At 42.1% G+C, this 20,844-nt stretch overlaps 1 protein-coding gene across 1 annotated transcript; it reads right to left on the bottom strand.

Annotated features, from left to right (window-relative positions):
• Nucleotides 1-15,480: 15,480 nt before the first annotated feature.
• On the bottom strand, nucleotides 15,481-18,422 carry LOC131821500 (putative MAGE domain-containing protein MAGEA13P). The gene is made up of 2 exons (XM_059157651.1): nucleotides 18,305-18,422; nucleotides 15,481-17,015 (listed from the first exon to the last, which is right to left on the bottom strand). Exon 2 carries the CDS (start codon nucleotides 16,966-16,968, stop codon nucleotides 15,928-15,930), a length of 1,041 nt encoding a protein of 346 aa, XP_059013634.1. The 5' UTR covers nucleotides 16,969-17,015; nucleotides 18,305-18,422; the 3' UTR covers nucleotides 15,481-15,927.
• Nucleotides 18,423-20,844: the final 2,422 nt, after the last annotated feature.

Below are 20,844 nucleotides of genomic sequence, written 5' to 3'. Positions count from 1 at the left end.
GTGCTTGTCATTTGGATATCTTTAGGATAAATGGCTATTCAAGTCCTTTATTCGTTGTTTTTAATTGGGTTGTTAGGGGCTTTTTATTATTGTTGTTGAGTTGTAAAGGTTTTCCTATGTTCTGGACATGAGATCCTAATCAGTTATGTCATTTACATATAATTTCTCTTATCCTGTGGGTTGTCTTTTCCCTGTCATGGTAATACCCTTTGTACACAAGTTTTTAAATTTTGATGAAGTTCAGTTTACATATTTTTTTTCTTTTGTTGCTTGTGTTTTTGATGAATCCATTACCAAATCCAGGGTCATAAAGATTTATACCTATGTTTTCTTCTAAGAGTTCTACTTTTAGCTCTTTAATTTAGGGTACTGATCCATTTTGTGTTGATTTTTGTATGGTATGAGACAGGGGTCTGAATTTATGTTTTTGCATTGGGATATACAGTTGTCTGAACACTATCAGTTGAAGAGACGATTTTGAACCCCATTGATTGGTCTTGGCACCCCTGTTGAAAATCAGTTGGCTATGGATGTTTGAATTTACTTCTGTACTCCTAATTCTGGTCCACTGGTCCATGTATCTATCCTTACATAGCACCACACTGTTTTGATCATGGTAGATCTGTTTTAAGTTTGAAACTGGAAAGTGTAAGTTCAACTTTGTTCTTTTTTCCAAAATTGTATTGGCCATTTGTGGTCCCTGGCAATTGTATGCCAATTTTAGTATCAGCTTTTTCATACCTGCAAAAAAAAGATATTGAATTTCGATGGGGTCACAATCTATAGATTGATTGTGGTAGTGTTTGAATATTACCTTTTTTTATTTTTTTTTTTATTTTATTTTTTTTTTAAGATTTTATTTATTTATTTGACAGAGAGAAATCACAAGTAGGCAGAGAGGCAGGCAGAGAGAGAGGAAGGGAAGCAGGCCCCCTGCTGAGCAGAGAACCCGATGTGGGACTCGATCCCAGGACCCTGGAATCATGACCTGAGCCGAAGGCAGCGGCCTAACCCACTGAGCCACCCAGGGGTCCCGAATATTACCTTTTTTTAAAAAAAGATTTTGTTTATTCGTTTTAGAGAAAGAGAGGGGTGAGAGCAGAGGGAAGGACAGAGGGAGAGGGAGAATCCCACAGACTCTGGGCTGAGCATGGAGCGAGACTCAGTGCCCAGTCCCAGGACCCTGAGATCACGACTGGAGCCAATATCAAGAGCCAGATGCCCAACTGACTGAGCCACCCAGGTGCCCCTGAATATTATCTTAGCAATACTATATCTTCTAATCCATAAACATGGCATTTATTTCCATTTGTTTTAGTCCTCTTTCATTTGTTTCAGCAATACTTTATAAGTTTCAGTGTATAAAACTTCCACCTTTAACCTTTGGTTAAATTTATATAGAAGTATTTTATTCTTTTGGATGCTATCGTAAATGGAATTTTCTCAATTTACTTTTCAGATTGGGCATTGCTGGTACATAGTATTACAACTGAATTTTGTGCATTGATCTCATACCCTGTACTTTTGCTGAATTTCTTTTAATAGCATTAATATTTTATGTGTGTGTGTGTGTGTGTGTGTGTGTATTCTTTAGGATTTTCCATGTAAAAGATACTATCTACAAAGATGGATTGATTTACTTTTGCCTTCAGTTCTTTGAGGTTTTGTATTTTTTTTTTCCCTCTTGTGATTTTTCCATGTGAAAGTTAGGTCCACCTCATACTCAGATTAATTTAAAAGATAAACTATATTAGGATTGAAACCAGCACAGATCTTTATAATGTGTCCTTGCCCTCCATCCCAACTATTAACAATAAAGCATTCTTCTTGAGGCATTAGTAAAAAGCAAACATTATCGAGGAAAGTGGTTTTTTATCCTTATGGTACTCTCTGAAGTCTTAAGGCCTTAAAAAATAAAATACTCTTAATTCCCTAAAATAAAAGTGAAGCACAAAGTGGAGTCAAACAAAAGTTATCAAGTACTACGAAGGAGTCAGAAGACAAGATATTTTAAAAAAATGATCTGAGTAAACATTTTCCCGAAGAAGACATACAGGTGACCAACAAGTACATGAAAAGATGCTTAACATCACTAATTGCTGGGGAAATGCAAACGCAAACCCAATGAGATATCACCTCACTCCTGTTAGAGTGGCTAGAATCAAGAAGCTAAGATATAAGTGTTGGTGAGGATGTGGAGTAAAGGGGACTCTTGTACACTGTTGGTGAGAATATAGATTTGTGCAGTCACTATGGAAAACAAACATGACTTAAGTATCCACTGGATGAAAAATTATGGTGTGTGCATGTGTGTGCACACACACACACTGGAATATTACTTAACCATAGAAAAAAATAAAATTATCATTTAAAACAACATAGAAGGACCTGTAAATCTTAGAAGACAGATTTAGGACCCACTGCTGCTGCCCAACAATGGGATTTGTGACTTTTTTGTCCTCCTAGTCACTGTGAATATTTGAGGAGGGACTAAAAAACTGTGTGTCGAGGATGTCAAAGAGGGAATCCTATACAGAAAGGGAAGTTGGACTTGATAAACTTTAAAATAGTTTTCAGCACTGAGATTCTATGGCTCAAATCTCGGAAGGTAAATAGACATATAGCAAAGCAAAATGTTGGGTATTTAATTTCATAGCTATTCAGAGAGGGAGGAATCCATGTTATACTACTCCCTTTGAAGAACTCTGTGATGTGAATTGTGAATCAACCAGTGAAATTAGAAATGGTTAGTCTGACTGTGATTAAAAAATAACTAGGCTATATATTTTTGTATAGGTATATGTGTCTATAGATATATAATATATATTTTCATATATATATGAAACGCTCAAGTGTAGACTTTAGAAATAATTGTGTCTCTGTAAGTGTTAAGCAACTTCTTTGAGTTTCAATTTCCTCAATTATAAAATGAAAATGACCATATACCTAGCTCATAGGATTTTATGGAAATTATATGAGATAGCATGTCAGTTGTTGAGTTCTAGGCATGGCATATCAGGCTCTCAGTAATTCACCTACACACTTTTAATTGATGTACATATGGTAGAGTCTTGATAGGTGGTGAAAGACTCCATTTTATTTAACATACAAATATTCTTTCTCTAGGTTAAACTGCTCTTTATAATAAACTCACACACACACACATTTCACCCACATTAATCTATACATTGGCACTTGACTGGATGAACTCCTTTGCTACCTGTGGTTATAACCAATGTTGCAGTGTAGAAATTTTAAACTGTATTAAAGACCAGAAATTCCATTTTATAAATGCCCATATTGGCCTGGATAAGTCATTTTATTTATGTTTGGTTACACCTTGTGATGAGAATCATATATGTATTCTACAAAAATATTGATTGTTGGCTTTTTCTACAAGTTGGCCTTTTCCTAGAGGTAATCTCTCACTAATATTTGGGTAAATTAAATATGAGATAATACCACAGATGAGATAAACAGCAACTACACCACATGGTATGCCATAAGTACAGGGTCCTGCCATAATTGTATATTCATTGTATTGGATCTTTTGGGGGGGGGGTTATTGATGAAGTAAGATTAAAACTACATTGAGTGGCAATTTTCCTTCAAGAGGATTTTTAATTCTATCAACTGCAAAAATGAGTGCTCTTAATTGGTTTTCTGGCTTTCATAGCTTTTTTTTTTTAAATTTAGGATTTTATTTATTTATTTACTAGAGAGAGAGCAGGGGAGCCTGACATGGGGTTTGATTCCAGGAACTTGGGATTATGACCTGAGCTGAAGGCAGACGCTTAACTGACTGAGGCATCCAGGTGCCCCTGGATTTTAGTTTTAATTCTATCCTGATGATTCCCAAATCTCTGCTGATACCTTCTGGTCATTTCCCTTTGGCTGGTCCACTAGCACTACCAGCTAAATACGCCCAAGATATAATGTGTCATCTTCCCTAAAAATCTTATCCCCTCTCCTGCATTTTCCGTGTCATTTGTCTAGTCACTAGGATAAGACATTTGGAGTCAGCCCAGACTCACTCTCTTTTGTCACCCCATGTAGTCAAACACTCAGACTTCTGGATTTTACTCCTACAGGTTTCTTCTATGGCCTTATCTCCATCTCTCTCAACTAACATCATCTCTCCTGGATTTATCTTAGCCTAGTAATTTCCCCCATATCTACTCTTACAGACTTGAATGCATGCTCCATGTGTTTTCAGAATAACCCATCTGAAAGAGAAGTCTGATTGTATTATTCTTGCATTAAAAGCTCCTTTCAGAGTGCCTGGGTGGCTCAGTTGGGCTAAGCATTTGCCTTCGTCTCAGGTCATGATCCCCGGGTCCTGGGATAGAGCCCTATGTTGGGTTCCCTGCTCAGTGGGGAGTCTGCTTCTCCAGCTTCCTCTAATCCCCCCACCTCTGCTCATGCTCTGACGCATGCTCTCTCTCTCTTTCAAATGAATAAACAAAAAACCTTAAAGAAAAAAAATAAAATAAAAACGTTGCAATGGCTCACCTTTGTTCTCACAACGAAGTGCAAGACACATGACTGACGAACATAGTTTTTCATGATCTGACATCCACCTACCTCTCCAGCCCTGTCTCTTGAAATTCCTGAAGTGCACTTGACATTCCAACAACCCTGAAATATGTTTGGTTCTCTATATAAAGAGTTGCCAGACATAGAAAATATAAATATAGGATACCCAGTTAAATTTGAATTTCAAATAAACAATGAATATATATATTTTTTTAGTATATCTCATGTAACATGTTGTGTCTTACCTTTGCATTAGTTCCTCCTATCATATCTCCCTGGAATGCACTTGCCAATTTTAAGATTCAACTGAATTACTATCTCTTGTAGTGCCCCCATCCTCCATGGTCCTTCCCACCAATCCTGAATGAATTAGATGATTGCTGTCATCATTTACTATAATTGTTGGGTTTTATGTCTTTTTTTATCAGTGAGATTCCTTGAGGGTAGAGACCATCTGTCTCTGTATTGCCATTGTCCATCAGGGTGCCACATATGTAGTAGACACTTTGCAAATATTTGATGAATAAATAATTCTCCTGACATTAATATTTATATTTTTATACCCAACATGAAAACTATATTTACCACTACACAAAAGAAAATTAGAAGAAAAACTTTATTTTTTTAATATTTTTATTTATTTATTTGACAGACAGAGATCACAAGCAGGCAGAGAGAGAGGAGGAAGCAGGCTCCCTGCTGAGCAGAGAGCCCGATGTGGGGCTCGATTTCAGGACCCCAGGATCATGACCTGAGCCGAAGGCAGAGGCTTTAACCCACTGAGCCACCCAGGTGCCCCAAAGAAAACCTTTCTTAAGACAGAGCCCCAAACTCAAAGCTGATAGGACAGTGTATTTTCCCCTAGAGATTAAAAAATTGAAATAAATTTAGTGGTAACAAGGTTTTTCTCTATTTTTGAACATTATGAGACTGATTCTCTTTCATGAATTTTTAACACCTTCTTTGACCTCAAAACAGTAAGTACTGGCTTAGATTATTTGATTTTTCATTTCTGTACCCACACATCTTTAAACTCTCTATTTTCCATACTTCAAAGACCTGTGGGCATGGGAAGTTGATATAAATCCCAGAAAACAACCTGGAAGGAACTCGCAATAACAGTTTGGTAGGTACAAGTTTATTTGCCTATCACCTACCTTTTATTTCACTAAAAATAAGTTTTTTACTTAGCACTGGAAAGAGTGTGTTTGAATATCCATTAAAAAGTGAGTCAGCTGCAAATTTGATATTCAACTCTATGCTCATGGAGAAGACAGGTAAACACATTAATCAATGAGTAAGCAAATAGTCATATAGGAGAGTCTGAACACTGCAATGAAATTTCTTCTACCAGCCTCTCCTGTTTTTAAAGCACACTCTTTAGTGGTTCATTAAACCATGCAGTGATTCTTTTTTTTTTTTTTAAAGATTTTATTTATTTGCCAGAGAGAGAGGGAGACATCGCAAGTAGGCAGAGAGGCAGGCAGAGAGATGGGGAAGCAGGCTCCCTGCTGAGCTGAGAGCCTGATGCGGGGCTCGATTCCAGGACCCTGGGATCATGACCTAAGCCGAGGGCAGAGGCTTAACCCACTGAGCCACCCAGGTGCCCCCCATGCAGTGATTCTTAAAAGGTATAATATTTTATATCTTAGTCATAGAAATTGAAGCAAATTTTGCTTTATACTTTCCTCAAGGTATCTTGGATATGGCTGCTGAACAAATACCTCAAAATGGAAGGATCCTGGGTTTCATAGGTTGCTAAAAATATTTATAATAGTGATGGAACTTGAGAGTTAGGGTGTTGGTTTTCTAGGGCTGCCGAAACAAACTGCATAGCACAGAATGACAGAAATTTATTGTTTCATGGTTCTGGGGGTCAGAAATCTGAAATCAAGATGTTGGTTCTTTAGCAGTGTTCTGAGGGGGAATGTGTTCCATGCTTATATTCTAGCTTCTGGTGACAGCTTCGAACTTTGGTGTTCTGTGGGCTACGGGAGCATCATACCAATCTGTCTTCGTCTTCATATGGTATTCTCCCTGTGTGTCTGTATCTTCACATTGTTTCCCCTCTTTCTTTTTATTTTTTTTAAAGATTTTATTTATTTATTTGACAGAGATAGAGAGAGCACAAGTAAGCAGAGTGGCACACAGGAGAGGGAGAAGCAGGCTTTCCACTGAGCAGGGAGCCTGATGCGGGGTTCAATCACAGGACCCTGGGACCATGACCTGAGCTGAAGGCAGCTGCTTAACCGACTGAGCCACCCAGGTGCCCCTACCCTCTTTCTGTAAGGACTCCAGTCCTTTGGGTTATGGCCTACCCTTCATGTCTTGATTGATCTAGAAAAACTCTATTTCCAAATAAGGTCACATTCACAGGTACTTGGGGTTAAGACTTCAACATGTCTCTTGGGGAACATAGTTCAACCCATAACAAGGAGGAATCTATCAACTTTGAAATTCTAGAAAAAATTATGAATTGTGTGCACAGACGAGAGAATTCTCTTGGCAAAACTTTCCATTTTCCCTGCTTTCATCGGATTCTGAAAGGGCTCCATAACCCTGAAACACTGAGAGCCCCCTTTCAAATGAAAACAACATTAATGGGAATGGCTAAAAGGGTGTCCTTGACAAAGTTTTGGAGTGTTTTTTGAAAGCTGCTATGTGACTTCAGGATGACTGTTGTATATCCAATTCATGACTCAAGAGTAAGAGTCTCTCTTGTGCTTACTGCCTGTGAAGAGCCAAGTAAGGGAAAGTGAAATCCCTACCAGTGCAGGGCATGGCTTCAAAGGCTCTGCCTGTCTCCCATTCATGGCAAGTAATTACTCCTATTTCCGTATATAGATATTAAAGAGACCACTCCAACTTCCTGCCTATAAAATATAGACATTGTCATACTTTGCTGTATTGAAAAAAAAATAACAAAAACCTTTAAAACTGCAGAATCTTTGCTGAATAGAATGTAATTCTATTTTATTAACCCAGCCCAACTTAGTTTTGCTTACTTTTTAAGTCACCCATTTTGGTTGATGATTGTTCTACTTCTGTAGTATTTGTAAGTTCCAAGAAATTTGTCGTAACGAATGTTTTGATTTAAAACAGCATGAAAACTTGTGAAACTATATAGCAACTAGACTTCTAGGTATATGATTCAGAATAATTAGGCAGAGATTTATAAGATTCTGATTTCATACTAATTCTGTCTCATGACAATTACATTTTAGGTTCTAAGTACCTAAGTAGCAATTACTTATAGTTTGAAACTCCTATATTAAATGTAAATGTCTATTCTACTAACAATGATTTTAGCCCAATTTGAGTAATTTAACTGGCTTAGCTGTAATAATGCTTAAACCAGTTACTCCTATAGGTAGTTCAAGTGCATGCTAATTAGGTTTGCAGGTGACACTAACTAGTGAATTTGCTAGTACATTTATTTTTTTTAAAGATTTTATTTATTTATTTGACAGACAGAGATCACAAGTAGGCAGAGAGGCAGGCAGAGAGAGAGAGAGGAAGAAGCAGGCTCCCCGCTGAGCAGAGAGCCCAATGTGGGGCTTGATCCCAGGACCCTAGGATCATGACCTGAGCCGAAGGCAGAGGCTTTAAACCACTGAGCCACCCAGGCGCCCCTGCTAGTACATTTAAATTGGATTTAAATTCAAAGTGACCTGACTACTTAGAGACATGGTTTTTCAGAAACAGAAATTTAAGAGTTGTACATGCACAATATAGCGTAGTTGGGTAGAAGCAGTAGCTGACTCCTAGCCACCTATATATTTCCTTCCTCTAATCCGTTATATCTTTCAAGATCGTTTTTTTTTTTTTAAATCAAACATAGCTCTGATCATGTCAGTATATTTTCCAAAAATCATCAATGGCTCCCATTGCTCAACACATGAGGTGCAACCTCCTCAGTCTAGCATTTTAAGCCTCGTCATTTATTTAGTTTTTTATGTCATCAGGACCCCTACACATTTGGACATTAAATCATACATTTCTACTAACCCATGCTTTAAAAGAAAAACTGAAGGAAATGAGAAGATATTTTGAACTGAATGAAAATCTAAATACATATCAGAATTTATGGTGCTTCGCTACAGCAGTGCCAAGTAGGAAATTTATGTCATTAAATGCTTGTGTTAGGAATAAGGACTCAATTCAATAATACTAGGTTCCACCTTAAAGTATAGAAAGAAGTTAATTAAATCCAATGCAAACAGAAGGCTTGAACAATATACGTAAGAGCAGAAATCAATGAAATTGGAATTAGAGAAATGATAAATAATATCAATGGAACAAAACCCATTTCTTTGAAAAGATAAAAGAAACTGAAATGCCCCAAGAATTTTTTTTCAAAAAGACTTACAAGCAATAGCTTTGGATATTGTCTTAGCTTAGATAGGTTAGGCTCCTTTAACAGAATCCCATAAACGAGGGGGCTTACCAACAACAGAATTTTATTTCTCATGGTTCTGAAGGCTGGCATTGTGAGACTGTAGTGCCCACAGTCACGTTCTGGTGAGAGCCCTCTTCCAGATTCTAGATTGCCAACTTCTCAGTATCCTAACATGGCAGAAAGAAAACTAGCTCTCAGGCCTCTTGTGATACAGTCCCATTCATGAGGGTTCCACCTTTATGAACTAAGTATGTCCCACAGGCCCCACTTCCAAATACATGAATTTGGGGAAGACACAAATACTGAGCCTATTGTAGACATAGCTTAAAGTATACGAAACTTCATATAGAGGAAAAGATTTACAGAAGTTTGCAGAAAGGGCAAAAATTACCTACAATCATAAATGATGTAGTAGTAATTTGTAATTGTTGGCTACAGTCATCAGATTATTTAGATCTCAGCATGCATAGAAAGGCAACAAGGTAATGTGGGAAGATAAGGAACAGTTTTAATTTTGCAGGGAGAAAATGCTAGATCAATATTACATGGTGTTGGTAAAAAAAAATGATATTGGCAGATACCGGTGCTTATTAATTCACTTGCATCTTTCTTCAGAGAAGGTCAACATACATTCTAAAACAGAAAAAAATAGAAGTATTACAAAATTATTCCATTGCATAGAATTAATATGTATATATTTTATGACTTAAAACCTACAGAGACACCTTTGGATCCCAGTCATTTGGTAAAATTCTGGGATTTTCAGTTTATAGTGCCATGGTTTTCAGAATAGTGCCATGGTTGAAAAAATAAAGGAAAAATCTTACATGAGGAAAGAGGATGTGTAGTTGTTCTAAAATAAAAGAATAGGTAATACAGTGATGAGAAAATCCTAATGCACTTAGGATTAGGACCCAAATCATATGGAATGACATCGATGACCATTAATGGCTTTGGTTGGGCAGTGTGTGAATTAAATCTAAAATGGTGGAATTGTTGAATGCAGAATGGGAGCTTGTGAGATATAGCTAAAAACAAAGCATATAACATATGTAGTAGAGAAGTATTATCCAAATTATGAATCAGCACTTTTTACTCGGTATTTACATTGTGAAATATAATTGTATGGTAAGAAACTGTGTTGATATTTATGTGCTAGTCTCTGAAAGAAGAATAAACATTCTCTTTTTAAAAGATTTTATTTATTAATTTGACAGACAGAGATCACAAGTAGGCAGAGAGGCAGAGAGAGAGAGGGGGAAGCAGGCTTCCTGCTGAGCAGAGAGCCCGATGCAGGGCTCAATCCCAGGACCCCAAGATCATGACCTGAGCCCAAGACAGAGGTTTAACCTACTGAGCCACCCAGGCACTCCAAGAATAAACATTCTTATTAAAATGTTGCATCAATCAGGAAAATCAAAGTGCATTTCAGGCACAATTTGGAATTAATGCAGTAAGGACTGAAGAACATATTTTAAAAATAGTATGATTTATTTATTATGAATTTTGACAAGAGACATAACACTCCTAGTAATGAATGTAATAATTCTAATTCCTTCTCCTAAAATTGCTTATATACTATGCTTCTTATAAATATTGGATTCAATCAAATCATAGAGAATATGATTTAGATGTAAATATGATTTCCCCTTTTAAAATATATGAATACTTTTTCTGGAGAGAGGTCTTTATTTATTTATTTTTAAGATTTCATTTATTTATTTGAGAGAGAGACAGAAAGCACAAGAGCAGGGAGAATGTGAGAGGGAAAAGCAGACTCCCTGCTGAGCAAGGAGCCTGATGTGGGACTTGACTCTGGGACTCCAGGATTAACTGACTGAGCCATCCAGGCACCCCGGAGAGAGGGCTTCAAAAAGAAGATAGATTCTACCTGCGCAGCATTGTCTTTGAAAGTGTGAGGAAAGTTGTATAACAACACATTGCTAACTAAATGGATTGCATTTCTTTTCTATATAGTCAAACAAGCAGTAGGCATGCTGGAGGTGGATAGAATCTGGCAAGAGTTTGATCAATATTGTAAACAAACCACCTAAAGAAGGTGTATTCATTTTTGGTAGTCAGAATCACACTTTGAAATACTTGTGTTTTGTAATTATAAAGGTAATGCATGAGTTTCATAATTGTCGGAAAATTCTGAAACCATACATAAGAAAATGAAGGATTACTTTATAATTCTACTAGCAGAGGAAAACCCTGTAGGTACTTTGCTGTCTATCTTCCTGGTTGTAAATTAGTATGTCGGTGTTAACATAAATGTGTCCACAGCCTTCCAGTTCTGATTTTAATTTGAATAAGATTAAAATTTCGGGACATTTATCATGCCTAGATAATTTAGATTTTAAATTTGGATTATAGGACTTTTAGCCAAATGAAGTAACAGGAACTGAATTCCTGCATGATATACCTAAAAATGCAGATGAAACATAAAAAACAATTTTCAATTTATTGGATATCAGGTCACGAAGGATAGCGATCTCTAAGAAATGGAAAACAAATGAGGTCAGTTCTATGATACCCTGGTTTATTTGCCTGGGGAGGTAATGCATGTCACTGTGCACAGAGGGAGAAGCCTGGACAGTCCCCTTGAGTTGAGGTGAAGCTGGGAGTCCAGGAAGGTCAAGGCAGCTAAAATTTGCAGAACAGAATACTAAGAGGAGATTACTGCATAGAAAGAGAACTCTGGAACTCACATGGGGCTGGGAATAATTCCTGCTCCCATTAGAGTGGAAATCCTAATCATATGTGTGGCATTAGAGTACTTGGAAGGGTTCTGCCTTTGTGGTGAAACATGGCTGCCAAGTCAGGGAAGGCCCTCCATGTAGTGCTGGGAAACTACCAGGGAAAGGCACCAGCTGTGGCGTCTTTGCAGAAGAGAGTTCGAAGCAAGGCTAGGAAAGAAGGAAGAGACAAGGACTGGCATCAGTAGGAAAGAAGAGCCTGTGAAAAATCCTAATGGATCCTAAGAGGGATAGTGGGTTGCAGGAAAGGCAGCTGGTCCCATGCTGAAAACTGAGAGTGGGTGAGTGGGTAGGACAGCGTGTACCAGCGTGTGTCTACATCGGGGTGGTGCAGTGAGGAGTTAGGAACAAGAAATGGGGTGCTAAGGTAGGCTGGAGATACAGAAATTGGAGCTCACAAGTTGCTGACGATGCTGGAGAGCCAGGCAGCAAAGCTGGGATTCAGTGCATTGGGCTGAATGGGGTCCACTCATGCCTGTGAGGGGGTGTGACAGTCCACAGACCAGGAAGGGGCTTCTAGCACAGGGCTTTCCTTGCAGTGCTCAGAGGAAACATAGAGTTCTGTGGTTGGGTGACAAGGCCACTGTCCCCAAGGAAGAGAGAAGGGTAGTGAGTGGGCAGGACTCTGGGGCTATAGTCTTCACTTCGGTGAGAATGCTCTGCCTTCCTCAGGTTTACAGATTGGATTTCTTTTGAAGACTTCACTTGGGGTGTGATGTCCCACGTCTAAAATTTTGACACTGTCCACCATTGAGGTATAAGATGCATTACGGAATCTCCACCTCCCGTTACCAGGGACCTCCAGCCTCTTGTTCTGTTTGTGATGGGAAACTAGTCACTGCAGAGTTTCCAGCTGCTTCAAACAGATACACTAAGAGGACCGAAGTTTCTGGGTACCGGTGGGTGTAAGCTCAGAGTTGGATGCTAAGAGTAAATAGTTTCTAAGAAGGCTATTTCCACAATCACCTTTGTAATTTAAATATTTAAATAAGCTTAAGCACAGAAATAAGTGCTGTGCATTAAATAGTTAAAATAAGTGTTAGCTTATGCAACAGAGAAGTCCTGAAATTTGAATGGTTTTATACAATGAAGGTTTATTTCTTATGCACATCAGTTCCGATGTGGGTTGGCAGGGACTTTCTGCTCTCAGGTAATTCAGGGATCTGGGCTGTTCCCATGTTGTAGCTCTCCATCTCAACACGGGGTCCCCGTGTTTGCTGCTGACCAGCTGAGGAAGCATGGAAATGGACACCGGCTCCTGCCTGACTACAAGTGAGCCAGCCGGGAAGGAGAGAGAGACAGATGTGGATGAGCACTTGTGGTCTCTCCCAGAAGCCACCATCTAGTAGGTACTCAATAAAAAGCAATTACAAGAATTTGGTATGATAACTCCTTTCATTTCTTGGAAGAGTTCCTAAGAAAACCAAATCTGCCTTGAAATTCACCAGCTTTTTCAAGTGCCTACTATGTGGCAGGTGTTCTCAAATACAGGATCACATCTAGTTTTCATGACCCTGTCAGTGTTGGCAGGGAGTTTTGCCTTGCCCTTTCCAGTAACCTCTATGATCTCAGTAGCCTGGGAATGTTCTCCATCCTTACAAAGCATAATCAAAACCTTAACTTGTGAGTCTCTGCTCCCCTCCAGGTGACTGAACATTCCCAAATATCTGCACAGGTGCCATTAGGCAGACTGCAAACTAGGATTTTCCTGTGGGCAAGATAGATGTGTAAGAAGCAGTGGAAGGATGGCTTTTTTTTTTTTTTTTTTAACCAGAGAAACATGTCCATCAAATAACCATTGGTCACCTCCTAGGACTCCAGGGTTTTACATTCAGCCCCTGTAGCCATCTGCTTACCTGGTTGTTTCTGTGCTGTTTCCTCATCTACTACTTAGGAGAGATGGTTTTTGACCATCTAGGGGAGCTTGCTCATCTGCTAATGTGATCAGTGGCCCATTTCAAATAATACATCTTATTATTCCCTTATACACTCTTAATAATCTTACTAGACTCTTACTGAAAATATTAGTGTGGTTTCAAAAACCCACTCTAACATCCAGGTTACATCCTGAGAACCAGTAGGTTATGTGCAAGTCAGACTGTACTCGCCAGATCATTTGAAAAACAATTGGAGAGTGTGTTCAGGATGCCAGGAGGGGGTGTTCCAGTGTCTAACCATCCTCCAAAGTGTACTTTTACTGCTAGAAGCCTGTTGCTAACGGTTCCAGAAAGAGAGAGGGACTACCAGGGGTACAACCTTCTGTAAAAAGTGGGGTTGCGGGGCACCTGGGTGGCTCAGTGGGTTAAAGCCTCTGCCTTCGGCTCAGATCATGGACCCAGGGTCCTGGGATTGAGCCCCACATGGGGCTCTCTGCTCAGCAGGGAGCCTGCTTCCTCCTCTCTCTGCCTGCCTCTCTGCCTACTTGTAATCTCTATCAAATGAATAAATAAAAATCTTTAAGAAAAAAAAGTGGGGTTGCTCCAGGACAGGGAAAGATAGGCGACTGGGGCTATTGCCCTGGGAGCACAGGTCTTCAGAGGAAGAGGAAGTAATAAGCTGGTCAGCAGACCAGATTCTAGAGTTGGACAGGAAGACAGACAGAGGAAGACCAGGGGAAGGGTGTGGTCATGCAGGAACATGCTGGGACTGGACACGCACACGGCAACACTCTAGGAGTCAGCTCTCCAGGTGCTCTGGGGCTCAGGCAGGCAGACCCTAGGAAAATAAAGCTCAGATGGCCCCCAAGTCCTGTTTGTCATTGACCCCTTCCTTCTTTGGGCCTACTTTGGCCATAAGACCCATCTTTTTGTTGCCTGAAAAACCTTATAGAGCATGGAGAAGAGAAATGAGCCAAGAGACAGGTCAGCCTCAGGCTGGGAAGAGTGAGAACCAACCTGGGCTTAGACAAATTCGGACCAGGGATCTAGTCCCAGCCCTGTCACATACTGGCCATGTGATCTTGGGCAAACTGCCATGTGCTGAGCCTTAGGTTCTTCAGCTGTGAAGTGGGTTTGATAAGCCCTGTCTTGTAGAACTGCTAGAATGTATGTAATGAAAGTAAAGTGCCTGACATTTACTGGATCTTTAATAAAGAGCAGTAAATGCTAATATGATTTTGACACCAGATTTGACTCTCTCTCTCTCTCTCGTGTGTTTTCCATGGCATCTCAGAGAATATGCAGCACTCCAGGACACAAACCATGAAGTGAGCCAAAGATGCTGCTTTGTAAAGATACTCTACAAAATGTCCCTGTTCGTGGATATATTATTTAATTTGGAAGTGGGGAAGCCTTCCCCAGCTAAATGTAACTGAAAGCTCCCAGAATTTGAGTCAAGGATTAATTCTGTTCCTCCCTCCCAGCTGCTCTTCCATCCAAACCACTATTTTCACTCCTTTCACCCCCACCAAAAGTCTAGCCCTTGCTTAGAGTTAGCCAGATCACACTCAAGATAATTAAAATGCCTTTTCAAAGGAGTGGGCTCTGGGTTTTCCCAGGCCAGTGATGAAGTGCTAGTCCCTGGGCACCAGCTCAAAGAAATAGCCCCCTATTCTCTGGAAATCCGGTGAGAACGCATATAGAACACATGGTTTCTTCAGGGAGTTTGGTGGCACCTTCCGTATCTACTGCAGATAGAGATTTCTCTCTGGTTTACCCATGATCCCAAAGGAACTGCTAAAAGCAGTTTTGCATTCTAGACTTTCTCTTACCCGTAAAACGCTTGTAAGAATAAATGACCCAGTGAGCCAGGGCTTTCATTTATTAAGATTTAATTTTTCATGCATTCTTTAGCCAAACAAACAAATCCAAGTACAGATCTTTAATTTTACTACCTAAAAGATTAAATGGGATACAGGAATCCTAGGAGAACCATATTTAGTATTTCCCCCTCTATTTCTTGATCCCATCTATTTTACAGCTGGGCTCTTCCATATTTCTAAGGAAATTCCGCTGTCAGTGCTATACTATCCTCTTCCAGATCAAAAATTAAGATAAAAGTTTCCTAGCAGGTTTTCCAGAAGAGCAAAATTCTTATTCTTAAATCTAATAAACAGCAATAAACATGTGACCGGTATCATTCATGAATCTAGACTCTGAAGCTATAAAACCTTTTAGAAAGAAGAATATTTGAAAACTACTAAAAAGGAATAAAGGTAAAATCTGCAATTCAGTCCTCCACTATTTAGAGCCTTGATTGCCCTCTTCAAACAGAGTGGAGGATCTTCTTCAGACTTCACTTAGGGCGGGAGCAGCTGCCAAGTGGGTCACTGGAACTCTCATTGGCCTTGCCCCCACTATCATTGGTGGCCGCAACTCTGGCCTCCGCTCGCTCTCTTTCATCTCTCAAAGCCTCCTCATACCAGGATGGGAAGGAAGTGGGGTCAGTGCCACTGACCTTGGCAAAATACTGCAGGACTTTCATCTTGCTGGTTTCACTGTGGGCCCTGGGACCCCACAGAAACTCGTAGCGTGGAGGATTGCTGTTGGGCACCTGGCGGTACTCCAGGTACTTTTCCTGCACGAAATCTTTGGTGATCAGCTTCCTGGGCTCCCCATAGATGAAATCCTTCCTCCCAGCTCGCACTCCTATCTTCTTCAGCACCTCCCAGATCCTCTTCTCGGAAGCACGGTTGCCCTCCACAAAGATCACACCCAGGATAAGGATCAGGAGGCCGGTCTTGGGCATGCCCAGGTCATCACTCAGCAACCCATCGTAGGTGAGATCTAGGGTTCTGACAAGCACATAGGAACGGTTGATGGGGTCTCTTTCCTTCACTTCGATGCCGAAGACGATCTCCATGCACTCACAGGCTTTTCTGAAGATCACAGGGAAGTGGCCCTTGTGCTCTTTGAGGACACTCTCCAGCATTTCTGCCTCTGTGATAGGCTCCTTTGTTACATACTTGGCACTCAGGAACTGCACCAATTCAGCCATCTTCTGGTTGAGCGCATCACTGAGCGATGACTCAGGATCTGGTGGAGCCTGGGGGGTGCTTGGACCCTGTTTTGGGCTGCTGGAGCCCTCCTCTGGTTTGCTCGATGGTGTGGCTTTGACCATGGTGGAGGAGCCGGCTTTCTGAGAACTCTTGCGAACACGTGGTTTTCCAGCAGCAGACACCACCTCTGGGGTGCCCTGGATCGAAGGAGAGAGAGAGGAGGCGGCGGCTTCCTTCCCAGTTACGGGAACCGGTGCACCCACTGCGCCCTGAGCTCCCTTCGGGGCCTTAAGGCCTGCTTCAGACTTGCAGCTATGATTCTTCTTACGGCGAGGCATGATGAGTTGTGCTGGGGGCAGCAGGCAGGGGATGGCAACCAACAGGCCTGAGTGAGAGAGGAATAATGCAAGAAACTCAACTTTGTCAGCAGTGACAACAAAAGCCCTCATCTCCCAAACACACCAGGTAAGGAAATGAGGAGGGTAGAGGGGACATCTGTATCTGACAGCCCTGCCTGGGACCTCTCACCGCTGTGAAAGGACAAGTTTCTGTTGGGCCCTCTCCATCCTCTCAGCCTTACCTTCAGGTCCTCACCTTTACACCTGCCAGGGCCTGCAACTCCTATAATCATCGGATATCGGGTCCTTCAACCCAGGCTCTCACTCTCCGAGACCCCCGATTTGGAAATTGAAGGAAGGTCAGCCTGACACTATCTTTCGGGGTCCCCAGGGCTGACAGAAGGGATCCGGATCTATTTCTGTGTAGGTTTCTCTAGGTTCGGGGGGGGGGGGCGTACTCACAACCCTTCCCAAGTACTTGGGTGTTTATTCCTGATGAGGCCCGCACCCTGTCTCCCTTCTGCACACGGGGGAATGAGACCCTCAGGCCAAGGCACCCATCTCCCGGAAACCACCCCCAAAGCAGCACAGACAGTTGGGAGAGATGCCTCTGCCTCACTGCGCTGCCCAGGGCCTCCCGAGGCGGACAACAGGAAGGGTATCTGTGTGTTGCCTTCTGTCTGGAGGGAGATCCCCTCAGCCCTCCACAAGGGTCTTCATCTCACCGCCCAGCTGAGCCTAGGCCTCCTCCCTCCGATGGCTTGAGTTCACGACCCTCAGAAAAAGCCTCATTCAGGGGCGCTTGGGTGGCTCAGGGGATTAAGCCTCTGCCTTCGGCTCAGATCGTGATCCCGGGGTCCTGAAATCGAGCCCCGTGTCAGGGGCCTGCTTCTTCCCCTCTGCCTGCCTCTCTGCCTACTTGTGATTTCTCCCTCTCTGTCAAATAAATTTAAAAAATCGTAAAAAAAAAAAAAAAAAGCCTCATTCCTCAGACTCCCCAAGATGGGAGGTCCGGAGACGCCACATCCGGGGCTCTGCGCGCCGCTTCTAAGGCAGACAATGCGCAAGATAGAAATGAGCCGTGATCGCGCCCCTTTGTCCTTATTCTGGGTTTTCTCGCTTTAATTGCCTCCCAGAGCCTGAGACACGTCCCTCGGACGACCAAGTACCCATCCGAGAAAGCCTCATGGCCCTCAGACTCGTAAGATGGACGTCCTGATAGGACACATCTGGGGCCCTGCGAGGGGCCTTCGGGGCAGACAGCAAGGGGCGGGTGGGGGCTTGGGCACCCCCTCTGCGGTGAGGGATCCCCTCAGTCCTTTCTTGGAATCCTCACCTTAGCACCAGCCAGAGCCTGGGCCTCCTTCCTCCGGCAACCTGAATCAGCTTCCTTCAGGAAAAGCCTCGCGTCCCTCAGACCCCCACGATCGACGTCCGGATAAAACACGCACGGGGCGCTGAGCAGAGCATTCTGGGAAGACGCTAGGGGCGGGGAGAGGCGGGGCGGGGCGGGGCCAGAATGCTGGGCCGTGAGGGCCGGATGCTGGGGGTGGAGGAAGGGGAGGAGCAAACCCTCCCGCGAGGTGAGAGTTCCCCTTCGTCCTTCCTCCGAGTCCTCACCTTAACGCCTGGGACACGTCCTTCCGAAGATCTGAGTCCACGCCCCAATGACGAAGCCTCACGTCCCTCAGACGCCTGAGGCGGAAGTTAGTATACGTCACTTCCGGGAACTGCCTGAGGCCTTCCAGGGATGACTTGGGGGCAGGGCGGGATTGAGGGCCCCATCTATCTGGTGAGAGGTCCCCTTGTTCCTCCTAGTTCTTTACTTTGAAAACTGGTGGGGCCTAAGACTCCTCCCTCTGCTGAGGAGAGTCCAGCCCCCTAAGAGTAAATCTCACCTCCCTCAAATTCCCGAAGTTAGGACACGACACATTCCTGTACTCAGCCTGGTGTTTCCCAGGGCTGATAGTAGAGTGGGGTGGCTTCCAATCGCCCGGGATGGGAGAACTCCTGCGTGCTTACCTTGACTCCTTGCACTGGCTGGGCACCCTCTCTCTGTTGAGCTGAGACCTCACCTGTCACGATAAGGCCCTTATCTCACCAAGGTACTAACGAGGCTAGGTCTTAGCATGACAGGCTTGTGTGGGGTCTGTAGGAGCTGACAGTAAAGTCAGGGTAGGTTTCTTTGTGGCTCCCCATATATTATGGGTTGGGGGTTTACACTCAGTCCTCCGCAAGTCCTCCGCAATTAGGCTTCTTCCCGATACGGCCTGTACCCTCTGCCTTCACAAGGTTCCCATCTCCCTGAAATGCCCACCACACAAATGCAGGTGATAGTTGGGTGGTGGTTGATACCTGTTCCTGGGACCTCCCAGGGCTGAAAGCAGGTGTGCGTTTGGGGTGGGTGGCCAATTCAGCCCTCCATAAGGGTCCTCATCTTGATGCCTGGCAGGGCCTGGTATTCCTCCCTCTGCTGACCTGAGCCCTGCCCCTCAGATCAAAGCCCATAACTCCCTGAAAATGTACCCCCTCTCCAGTGGAAGTCAGGGTGTGCCACATCTGGTCGTCATGTTCCAAGGCTTCCCAAGGCTAACAGGCTAGGATGGGTGTGGGGGCCAATCTCTTCTGCGGTGGCAATTCTTAGTTTTCCCTTAGGATCATCACCTTGACTTCTGGCATGTAGTTGGCCTTCTCCCTATATGGACTTGAGCTCTCCCACTTCATTATTTTTTTTAAGATTTTATTTACTAATTAAAGAGAGAGACAGAGGGGGAGAGAGAGAGCAGGAAGGGGGGAAGGCAGAGGGTGAAGCTGAGAGCTTGACGTGGGACTCTATCTTAGGACCCTGAGATCAAGACCTGAGCTGAAGGCAGACTCTATCTGAGCCACCCAGGCGCCCTGAGCCCATCCACTTTAAACCAAGAGCGGAGCACAGCATCCAAATTTGTCATCTTGTCACATTCAGGTAAGGCAATAAATTTGTAAATAATTTAAGGACAATTGACAAATTTCTAGTATTCTGAATCCATCAGAAACATTTTATAGTTGTCTCCATAAAGGCCTTGAACATTTTCGTGAAGCTTTTTCTTAGGTAATCTTTGGATTTTCATGCTGTGATGAATGGTATATTTAAAAAAACTCATAATGCATTTATTACCCTACACTTTTTGCATTTTCCTAGAGACAAATCAATTAAAGGTTGCAGTATCAATGAGAGAAAGGGTAGTGTTTTTTATCAAATTTAATTTTTCCAGTTTTATTGAACTGTACTTGACAAATAAAAATTGTATGCATTTAAGGTATATGGTGTAAGGTTTAGATATGTATTGTGAAATGATTATGACAATTGAGCTAAATAACATATCCATCACCTCACATAGTTACCATTGTGTGTGTGTGTGTGTGTGTGTGTGTGTGTGTGTGTGGTGAGAACACTTCAGGTCAACTCTCTTAGCAAATTTTAAGTGGATAGTAGAATACAGTCAACTGTAGTCACCATGCTGTATATTAGAGCTCCAGAACGTATTCATCCCATATAACTGAACCTTTACACCCTTTTACTGCAATCTCTCCATTTCCCGCACCACCATCCCACTCTACTTTTATGAATTCGACTTTGTTGAATTCCGCATATATTTGAGATCATGCAGTATTTGTCCCTTTCCGCCTGACTTATTACACTTAGATTAATGGCCTCCAGTTTCTTCAATATTGTCACAAAGAGCAAGATTTCCATTTTTAAAAAAAGCTGAATAATATTGCAATGACACAATGGAATAGAATGTTGATTAATTAATGATCTATAATAATATATTAATATATATCACATTTCCATGTATATATATATATACATATATATATATATATATATATATC

The sequence above is a fragment of the Mustela lutreola genome, chromosome X (genome assembly GCF_030435805.1).
Source record: "Mustela lutreola isolate mMusLut2 chromosome X, mMusLut2.pri, whole genome shotgun sequence".
Lineage (NCBI taxonomy): Eukaryota > Metazoa > Chordata > Mammalia > Carnivora > Mustelidae > Mustela > Mustela lutreola.
This window is presented reverse-complemented; position numbering and strand designations above follow the sequence as displayed.